Source organism: Lepidochelys kempii, chromosome 10 (genome assembly GCF_965140285.1).
Source record: "Lepidochelys kempii isolate rLepKem1 chromosome 10, rLepKem1.hap1, whole genome shotgun sequence".
In the NCBI taxonomy this organism is placed as follows: domain Eukaryota; kingdom Metazoa; phylum Chordata; order Testudines; family Cheloniidae; genus Lepidochelys; species Lepidochelys kempii.
In genome coordinates, this window is record NC_136389.1 from 5,627,823 (window position 1) to 5,638,845 (window position 11,023).

The 11,023-nt window shown below is 47.7% G+C and overlaps 1 protein-coding gene across 1 annotated transcript in view; it reads right to left on the minus strand.

Annotated features, from left to right (window-relative positions):
• LMF1 (lipase maturation factor 1) overlaps positions 1 to 10,394 on the minus strand; it is a 349,536-nt gene extending 339,142 nt beyond the window's left edge. Inside the window, exon 1 of the mRNA XM_073361771.2 lies at positions 10,125 to 10,394. Within this exon, the coding sequence (XP_073217872.1) occupies positions 10,125 to 10,293 (169 nt within the window). The 5' untranslated portion in view covers positions 10,294 to 10,394. The remainder of the gene's footprint in view (positions 1 to 10,124) is intronic.
• Positions 10,395 to 11,023: the final 629 nt, after the last annotated feature.

Sequence of the window (11,023 nt, forward strand, 5' to 3'; positions counted from 1 at the left end):
CCCCCGCCCTCCATTAAAAAAAAAAAAAAAAGTCTTATCTTCTACTTAAAGCCCAAACCACAAGAAGAAATGAACCGAGAGCATAGATCTTTGCACGAAAAGCAAACTATATTTTACATACCTAGGGCCATAAATCAACTTCACCTTTGACCTGACAAAAGCATTGTAAAAAAGATACCATGTTGAGTGGATGCTGGCAACTTAGTTTAGGCCTGAAATCTAGATTTTGTTACAGAAAAAAAAAAAAGTGGCTGCAGTTTTTACATATTATTAACGAATCGAGCAAAACATCTTATTTTCAATTGACACACTCCACTGCAGGATTGGAAACCCAAATACCACAGCCCTGTGCTAGCAGTGAGGAGAGCCGGAAAGTGAAACTAACCAACACAGCATCATCAAAGCTGAGATTCAGAGGATAAACATGGCGAAAAGTACATCTGGTATTGAAATTCTTCATTTTATTAGATGTGCCATTAACAGCACAGCTAATGATTATTTAAAAGAAAAAAAAGATTCTCTCACTACTTTGTTCAAAATAACATGAAGGCAAATAAGAAAATATGCCACTCTTCATAGCCCACAAGTCTCTGAACAAAGTACAGTTATTTGTTTTAAAGCAAATCAAATAACAGATTAACGTCCAGCTTAAGGACATCTCTGAAATACCTTTCTAGTTCAAACCAAATCTAGCTGAACTGCTGACCTTAGAGAGACAAATTCTCTCTCACTCCAATCTTGTTATCATTCCCCTGGAGCTATCAATGCCTGTTATTCATGAAGCTATTTTACTGAAGTGAAAGTGTAGTGTTTAGTGCCAAATATGCTTCTGTCTTCCTTACAGAGCTCCTCCTTCCACAATTTAACTGGTGGCATCCAACTTGCTGAAGGGATACAGTGCTAATGTACGGTCTTTGTTTTATACAGTGCTAATGTACGGTCTTCGTTTTATAGAGTAGTTGACTAAAGTCCAAGTGTGTCAATTAAAATTTTACACTGGAAAAAAAATGCAAAGGATATATTGTAATCCAGACGAGATGGTCTGAAAACAACTGCAAGCCTTTCAAAGTAACAGGATCATGGGGTGGAGGGGGGGAATTTTCAGGCAGCCGAGTCCTTTTGTCACGAACACTCACTCCCTTGAGAAGATTTTAGGTTTTGAGATTTAAGGGTTAGGAAGAATAAAGTTATAAGCTTCAACCATTTTTGAGTAGGTCCCCACTTATTGGGGGAAAAATTAGTACTATTTAATATTTACAGAGAAGGAGAATTAGATTTATATGATGCCTTTCATCTCAAAGTACTTTACAGAGTATGGGTCACATTGCAGAAGGGGGTTTCTAAATAGAACCTTGAAATCCCCAAGTGCCCAAAATGGGTTTTTACATGCATATGGGCATTCACACATCAGAAATGATCGGGGGGGAAAGAGAGAGGACGGGAACCACTGCTGTACACATGATGTTAGGACCTATAGACTTTGCTCAAAACCAGTGATCAAAAAACAAACATTCAATCCCTGGATGTTGTTGATCTATTTCCTTAATTAGTAATAGCTGCTGCAACTTCCAACAAAATCTCAAGAGGGTTTCCTTATTTTTTTAAAACGGGAATCAATGTAATAGTTTTCAAGGATACAGGAACACCCAAGAACAAAGATCAGAATGGAAAACCGACTCTAATTAGCTATCAAACTTATTCCGCATTGCCTTTGCGTCCTGCTATTATTTCTTATATTTAACTTTGTACCTGTACTGCATCTCAATAAATCATTTTGGAATCTGGTTTTCATGAAAGATGCTATACAAGCTTTTGTTTAAGTATCATTTAAATGAGCATATGTCTTAGACAACTCTTCTACTTGTTTTAATTACTATTATAGCATCCAGATGCTATAGGACTGTATAAAAAGACAATTAACGGAGACACAGTGTGGTCTCTAATAGATTGAGCATGCAGCTAGAAGCCACTCAACTCTGGAGTCGTAATCTTGAGTCTGCCACAGATTTGCTGTTTCGATTTGCTTGGACAAGGCACTTAAATTCCTCCTCTCAGATCCCCAAATAAGATTCCCTTCTGCCCCACACAATTCATTCCGAATGGGCAGTGTTTTACTCTCACTTGGCAAAGGTAAAACGATGGAGCGGAGAACCAGGCCCTCAATACCTAACCTACAGAGAGATGTTGCAAGAATTACCCAGCTAATTAAAAGTACTAAGTACTGTCTACTTTGCAAATATAGAGTGGTGGCTACCCTCATGAATTCATGGGATGCACTGAACCAGCCCTACATGCCTGTATCTTCCAATATCCTTAGCATTCAATTAGGAAAATCCCACTGGTATGTACTCAGTACAGGGAGGAAACCACAGGGTGGTTTCTCTACATCTTTCCCATTCCCTTCTGAATTCTGCTCCAGTCATGGCAGCAGCAGGAGTTTTGGCCACCAAATCCCACAGATTTAGGATGAGCCAGTCGGTCAACTGCATTATTTGACCGCTTATTGTTTGACTACGGTCAAAGATTCCCGTAAGCAAGCCCTGACATAGGCGATGGCCGACCTTGTTAATTGCATTGTGGCACCATTCCTCCATCTTTCAGAACTTTGTTTAATTGCTTGTCACATTCTTCTGAGCTAAATGAATCACTCAGTTACATAACTTGGGGTGGGGAGGGGGGTTGTAATTTGGCATAAGTTTCTATCTAAAGCTAAACCTACTGGAGACCATAAAGTCTTACTTTTTTGGGAGGGGAGTCATTGTTCTGATCAATTAGTGCTTCACATATGTGACCATTTTTGACATTATTTCAAAATATCTGATCAGTCAATTGACCATTTATTTCTGGACCAGTCAAATGCCCAACCTTACGCAGATCTCATTTGATTGATGGAAGGCAACAAGCCACCCATGCTGCAGGGACTCAGTGCCTCCTTCTCGAGCCATCTGGTCCTTTGCTCCTTCCTTTCACCAACCTGCCTCCCTAACAGCACTGTGCCAAAGCAGTCTCATGGCCAGGGACTTCCCAGCTTGTGACCACGCCTGGAAACCCCCTTTGAAAGAATGGGAAGGTTATCCACAGCACCCTTGTCAGTTACCTGGGAAAGGGAGCAGAAAAGAGAAGCAGAGAAGACAATGAACAGGTTATTGAACCCATCTCACATCCCCTGCCTTCACTCCACAAGCACAGATCCTAGACCCTGCGGCAAGGGATGAGACTAAAACCCCCTTTCCACATAAAAAAGGGGAGATCCCTTCCAAGGAGAAACCCTGTTCATGATCCTTCCCCTCACTTCACTGCCATTGAGAACTGTGTTTGTTCCATGGTTCTCTTTCATAACAGGGGAAGATCCTTCACACACACAAACACGCACACACACACCAGCAAAACCCCCAGGCCTCCCCTCTAGCTTGCTACAGCCACGCTGGAATGCAGGAGCTGATAACTGTCAGAGAATGACCAATTTTCCACCACATTTTAATACAAGCCCCCATGAGAGGCATTCTTCAAACCCGGCGTAAATGAAAACGGCATGGTTAACCGTTATCGGAGGGGTGAAATGGAAGAAGGGGAAAACATCCCACCACTGAGGAATGTCAGTCTGTCATAATGGCATCAGCCATTTCCTCAATAAGTCTGAAGCAACCGTCACAGTTTACTGAGTGTACGCAGAAGGGGAGCCGGGGGGGGGGGGGGGGGAGAATCTGTCAAAGTAAGTTGTTCCATCTTCAGAAACGAGGTCTAAATATCTGCTTGACCCAGAGGCTTAAAATTGTTTCCCGCTGTTGTTAACCCAGAATCCCAACTGAGATCAAAAGGCAGCCCTGTCTCACTTGAAAGTGTCCCACCCTTACACAGATACTTCACTCTCTCCTCCCTTGACAGAAAAGCTAGCGGAGTTCTAACATGGCCTAGGGATTTTGTGGCTCACAATCTCTTTATTTTGAAGTCATGCTGATTAATTTCAGCCCTGCATTGCAAAATTTGATAAGCAGCAGTGCGTCCTCACAGCATACAGTGCAGCGGTATTAGTCAACAAACACACTTCCAATGACACTTGGACTCAAAATTAACCCATGCCAAACTTAGACCAAAAATTCAGGTTTTGGCAACATTAAGTTTTTACAAAATGTAAGACCAAGGGGGGGGGGGTGAAACTTTCCACTATTACCCTCTTTAATTCTAATCAAACAGAAGTTTCCTTTTAACCAGATGAACTTCAACTTCAGCACTGAGGTAGTGTGTAAGAACCAAAACAAGAGAGACTAAGAATAAACCGGGAGCCAGGCTACGCCAAAACCAAGAAGTAAAAGATTTTTTAAAAAAAAACCTCTTTCCGTTACAAAAACTTGGTATTATTAGTAATGTAAGGTGTGGGGGTATTTGGGTTTTAGAAGCATGGTTTTTAAACTGAGAGAGTCCGCTTAAAAGCACAACACTAAAACCTGAGAACGAAACGTCCCTTCTCCGTCTGTTTCCCCTCTCATCCTTTGTCTGTCTTGTCTATTAAGGTTCTGATCCTGCATTGTGTTGAGAACCACTGGCATAGCACATGTGCAGCTTGCTACGCTCATGCAAACTGAATGGGGCTTTGAGCAACGAAAGCAGCCTGCCCATGTACTGCACCATGCATCTGGGCCTTTGCCTGGTGCAAGGGCTGATTTCACTAGGTCTGTCCGCGGCCTAGCATAATGAAGCCCATATTTCGGTTGAAGTCTCCAGGCCAACCTTAATATAAACAATCACACAACATTTACTGTGTGTTTGTAGCTCCATATTAATGTCTAGAAAGCAACAGCCTTCATAACAAGAGAAGAACACTAATCAGCTTTGCATATGGAACAGCAAATTGAGCTGTGAGAAACTCAGCAGTCTGTATTTCCACAAGTTAGAGATCAACATTTCAACGGGTGGAGATTCAGACCCCTGGCTTTCAGTGCCAATTCAAGAGAAACCAGAAATAAAGCAGGTGTCAAAAAAAATCACACCAAACTGCAACTTCTGCATGGTTTTGATGCAAAAAAACACAAAAGAACCACACTAAGCAGGCTGCTGGTCTGCAAACTTTACTGATCTTGTGGAGAGATCAGGGTCAAATTTAGAATTTGCAACAAAGTGTGTTATGCATGTGGGTTTCACTGCAAATATTTTGCACAGCACTTACGGTCACTGAACATTGCTGTCAATGCTATTTGCTGAGACCAGAACAGAAAGAGTCCACGTCATGCTCTAACTGGTTATTCCATTCACCATTTTCATTATAAAGAAAAGGTAACTTCTAGCACTGCTGTTCTTAGTGACACTGATGTCCTTGGGGACCGCTGGCTCTTATTGTCCAGGTGCGGAAGCAAATTCTACATGTCTCGGTGATAAGAAGAATTTCCCTAGTTCACATCATCTCTGGGGCAGGGTAAAGATTACCAGATGCGTCCAACCACAACAGATGTGTACAGGCCTCATGATGTGAACCCGCTCTCCTTGGAATTTTGCTGACACCGCAGGCTTATCGTCAGGAGGACTCTCTACAGCTGTTGGTTCTCGAGGACCTCCAATCTCCTGATCAAATCTGAATGCCAGACAGGTCCCTGAGACGAAGAGACAACTTCCCTCTCCCAATGAAGAAATGTTCAAAGCTGCTCTTTCCCTGCGTTTCTATCTCCACCCTAGATGAGAATGGTGAGATTCATTATGTCTATTGAGTAGCAGGGGATACAGTCCTTGGGGTGAGTGGGATGCTCTCACTATTTTATAATCCTGGGTGAGCAACAAAACATGCTGCTTTTGAAGGAGTTCTGCAGGGGATGGGGAGGGAGAAGGGGTATGCAGCAGACATTAGGACAGAAGGCTGTTATTAAAAGAATTGAATAAGAGAGGAGCACAGGAGTGGAACCTGAAATCAACCAGACTGTGTGGAATGCTACCACACAAGAACAATAGGACAAAGAAGTTACACACTAACCTTATGTAAAACATCTCAAATGTATTTTAAGAGAGAGAGGGAGATTTCCCCCAAACAATAAAAAGCTTTGCTAAAATCCAGATAAAGATTTCTATATGCCACCCACACAACCAAACAGAAATGGAAGTCAGCCTTACACTGAGACACTGAGATTTTGCCATAAAATCAATCTTTTGATATAAGAACCACAGCCTCTCTTATAAAGGCAACAGTCACGACTGCGTAGTTAAGGCTGCAATACACTTCTCCTCTCAGGCCCCAATCCCGCAGCACTTAAACATGTGCTTCACTTTACTCACATAAGTAAACAAGTTAAAGGTAACAGGACTGCTCCCCCCAAGTAAAGTTATGCATGTGCCTGTTTGCAGAACTGGGGTCTTGTTTTTCTTTCTCCTGCCCTCATCTATATTTTTTACCAGACTAACACTGCTCTTTGTGATTAACCTATGTCCATAAGAACTTGTGCAAGTTTTAGCAGGTGGAAGGATGTCATTTTGCAATGCAAAGTCCCACTTCCACCAGAAGCAAATCTGACGTGGACTGACCCATTTGTCCAAAGGACAGAATTTTCACCACAAAAAAACAAAACAAAGGGAAAAAACACCCAACATTTACTGGTATCTGCAACCATCAATGTAAGTCAAGAAAAAATAATGACATTCACAAAGGTAAACATTCACACCACCCTGACTCACAAAAGAGAGATCTCCACCTCTTGTTAATTTATCTGGAGTATTCCTAAAAGGGGAAAAGCCACAGATATGCCTCAGAATCCCAGAACAAGACATGTATAGCAAAGAATACTGCACACCCTGGCAAAAATATACAAAGCATGAGCAGGGTGAAAGACATGCCCTGGTGGGGTATTTACTCGATATACATGGTAACATTTACGTGAGGGCAGGCTGGAATTCGAAGCCTTGGAACACAGCCGAACTGCCATAGTTTCCATGACACAGTGAGGACTGGTCTACACTACAGACCTACATCGGAATACAGCAGAACCTCAGAGTTACGAACGCCTCGGGAAGGGAGGCTGTTTGTAACTCTGAACTAAACATTACGGTGGTTCTTTCAAAAGTTTACAACTGAACGTTGACTTAATACAGCTTTGAAACTTTACTTTGCAGAAGAAAAATGCTGCTTTCCCTTTTTTTTTTTTTTTTTTTAGTAGTAGTTTACGTTTAACACAGTTCCATATTTGGGGGGTTTTTTGGTCTCTGCTGCTGCCTGATTGCGCACTTCCGGTCCCAAACGAGGTGTGTGGTTGACTGGTCAGTTTGTAACTCTGAGGTTCTGCTGTAACTACCTCATTCAGAGGTGTGAAAAATCCACACCCCGGAGTGACACAGTTATACCAACCTAAGCCCCCACGTAGACACATTCTCCTGGTGACACAGCTATCGCCTCTCAAGGAGATAGATTAACCACGCTGATGAGAGAGCTCTCTCCCGTCAGCTTAGAGCAACTTCGTTAAAGTTCTATAGCGGCACAGCTGCACTGGGGCAGCTGTGCCGATGCAAGGTTTTAAGCGTAGACTTACCCTGAGGATGGGAGACCACAGAGCAGGCATAGGAAGGACTCTCTCCCGCACTGACAGACCTGATCTACCTTTGAAACAGGGCAACCTAGCTACATAGCCCAGCGGCGTGAAAACCTCACACTCCTGAGAGATGTAGCTAAACCAGCCTAAGCCCCAGTATAGACACCGCTCCAAAGTTCTTCCATTGACCTACTTCCTGCCTCTTCGGGGGGTGGATTTACTACGGTGACGGGAAAAGCCCGGACGTCACTGCAGCAAGCGTCTCCGCTAGAGCTGTGTAGCTGCCGTGCTGCGGCTGGGTCACAGTCGCGCTTGTCGTGTAGACATAACCTCGCTGAGCTGGGCTTTGCGCCAGCTCCACGCAGACCAATGAAGACGAAGCCTGGAGGTAGAATGGGGCAGGCCACAGGATATGCAGTGAGGAAACTGCAGCGGTATAGACGACAGGGGCCTTGTATTGTGTAATAAATAGAGGAAACTCTAAGTGTGGAACAGGAGCTGGTTTATCTCACTTTATTCAAAGTGGATAAATTTAGTCATTGTACAAAACTACTTATTAAAGTCATATTCAAAAGCTATTCTTTTTAACTCTAGTGTATCCTCACCCCCCAAAAAATAAAAAGGTGTCTAATTCCCCTACACCAGGGGTGGGCAAACTTTTTGGCCCGAGAGCCACATCGGGGTTCCGAAACTGTATGGAGAGCTGGGTAGGGAAGGCTGTGCCTCCCCAAACATCCTGGCCCCTGCCCCCTCCCACCCCGACTGCCCCCCTCAGAACCTCTGACCCATCCAACCCCCGCTGCTCCTTGTCCTCTAACCGCCCCCCAAGACCCCACCCCCATCCAACCTCCCCACCCCCTACTCCCTGTCCCGACTGCCCCAACCCCTATCCACACCCCCACCCCCTCATAGGCCCCCGGGGACTCCCACGCCTATCCAACCCCTGCTGTTCCCCGTCCCCTGACTGCCCCACCGGGACTTCCTGCCCATTATCCAAGCCCCCTGCTCCCCGCCCCCTTACCAGGCTGCTCAGGGCTGTGGCTAGCTCCGGCCACCAGAGCCAGCCACACCGCCCGGCAGCAGCTCACAGCCCCACCTCTCTGAGCCCTAGGGGCATGGCGGACTGAGGCTGCGGGGGCGGGGGGACAGCAGGGGTGGGGCCGGGGACGAGCCTCCCCAGCCAGGAGCTCAAGGGCCAGGCAGGACGGTCCCATGGGCCAGATGTGGCCCACTGGCTGTAGTTCTCCCACCTCTGCCCTACACTGATCCAGCAACTTGCAAACCCCGATGTAGGAAGTGGAGTGAGATTACAGTCCATTCCCAACTCCGGGGCCGGAGTAGCAGGCAAGAAGAAATTGCAGTGTGGATACCCCATTATTTTTATTATTATTATTGTATTATTTGTATTCGCATAGCACCTAGGACAGTGGTTCTCAAAGTTTTGTACTGGTGACCCCTTTCACATAGCAAGCCTCTGAGTAAGACCCCCCCTTATAAATTAAAAACACTTGTTTATATATTTAACACCATTATAAATGCTGGAGGCAAAGCGGGGTTTGGGGTTGAGACTGATAGCTTGCGAACCCCCCAAGCAATAACCTTGTGACCCCCAGAGGGGTCCCAACCCCCAGTTTGAGAACCCTTGACCTAGGAGAAGGGTGGCCACTCACACACTTCCAGAATACCAGACATCTCAGTACCTCCGGGAACTGCATAGGCTCGTCACCGCCGGTCTGACCCCACCCCATGTTGCATGCGAGGTCACACCATACAGGGGACACCACTGTGAAGAGCACCCCACTCTTGCTGGTCTGGTGCGTGCCAGGTCACGCCAGCCAGGATAGAGCAACATACTCTTCAAAATGACATGTCAAGTTTTGTCTCAGGACGGGGGACAAACCACCCAAAACGAGGGCTGTCCAGTTTAAAACTTCACATTACACATCGTCAACTTGTGGAACTCCTTGCCACGGGATGTTGTGAAGGCAAAAAGCATAACTGGGTTCAAAAAAGAATTAGACAAGTTCCCAGAGAACAGCTCCAACAATGACCATTAGTCAAGACCCTCAGAGATACAACCCCATGCTCTGGGTGTCCCTAAGCGTTGACTGCCAGAAGCCGGGACTGCATGACAGGGGCCGGACCCGCTGGATCAATTGCCCGGTTCGTGAAGCCTCTGGTGCTGGCACGGGGGTAGACGGACTATTGCTGGGACCCAGTCCAGCTGAGCTTACCTTCTTCAGCCGCCTCCCTGCCTGGCTGCGCCGGGCGCTGTACAGACACAGAAGGGTCCCCTCCCACACCCCCGCTGGCTTGGTGCTCTGGCTTTGTAAACCGCCACTTTCCCAGGGCTCAGCGGGTGGAAATCCCCACCCCACCTTGGCAGGGCGCTGCAGAGGGGAGCCCAGGGGAAGGGGCAGTGCCCGGGATGAAGGGCGGGCTGGCCTGCAGCTGGGCCAGGGCGCCCCCAGCAGCAGGGCGCCCCCAGCAGCAGGGGGCAGGCGAGACACACGCGGCCAGGGCTCCGGGGCGGCTCACACCCCGCATTGCCAGCGGGGCTCCCGCTTCGGCCGGCGGGCAGCCCGCCTGGCCGGGGCGGGGGGGGGGGGTGCGGAGACTCACAGTAGAGCAGCGCTATGCAGCGCAGGAGCACGATCCTGCTCAGCCAGAAGGTGCCCGGGCGCAGCGGGGGCCGGGCAAGGGGGGGCCGCTCCCCCTCCTCGGGGGGGGCCCGGGGGACGTCCTCCCCCCCCCTCCTCCGCTTCCTCAGCGTCTCCCCGGGCGCAGCCATGCCTGGAGCATGCGCCGGTGGCCGGGTGCCGCCTCCCCTCCCCGGCTCATTGGGTCCCGCGCCCGGGGCCGCTCCCCTCCTCTCCGGGGCAGGGGCCCCGGCCCTGCTCGGCCCCAGGCTGCACGGTCCGCCGGCGCCACGTGGCTGCTGCAACGCGGGCCCCTCTGCAAAGACCCCGGGGGGGAGAGCTGGGGAATGCGGGACCCAGATAAAGAGAGGGGGGGGGCCCTCGCTGTGCCCGGGCAGGATTGCAAGAGCCCCGGCCCTGCAAGCGGCCAGCCAGCCTGGAAGCTGGGGGAGCCTTTCCCTCGGCTGCTTTCTGTCATGGTAGTAACGCCAGGTAAATAGTAAAGGCTCTGAGGGGGCCCTCAGCCTTTGAGCAGGAATCCTCCTTAAAATCAGCGAGGAGGGTTGTTTGTTTGGGTTTTTTGTTTTGTTTTGTTTTGTTTTTTAACTAATAAAGATCCAAATATCAGAGCTGTATTAGTCTGGATCCACAGAAAGGAGGAGGCAGCTGGCACCGAGATCCAAAGTTAGCCCAGCTGGGCCAAATTTAGCTGAAAAGCCCCCCCCCCAGAAATACATGACTTTACTGCTGTGAATAGTCAGCCCTGTTCATGCTGAAATGTCTGCAGCACCGGGGCTTAAGCTGTGAAGAATCCAGCTCTGCCCACTTAGCATTCCAGAGGGCCCACTGCAGTGTGGAGAAGCGAGGCAGGATTCTCCTAGT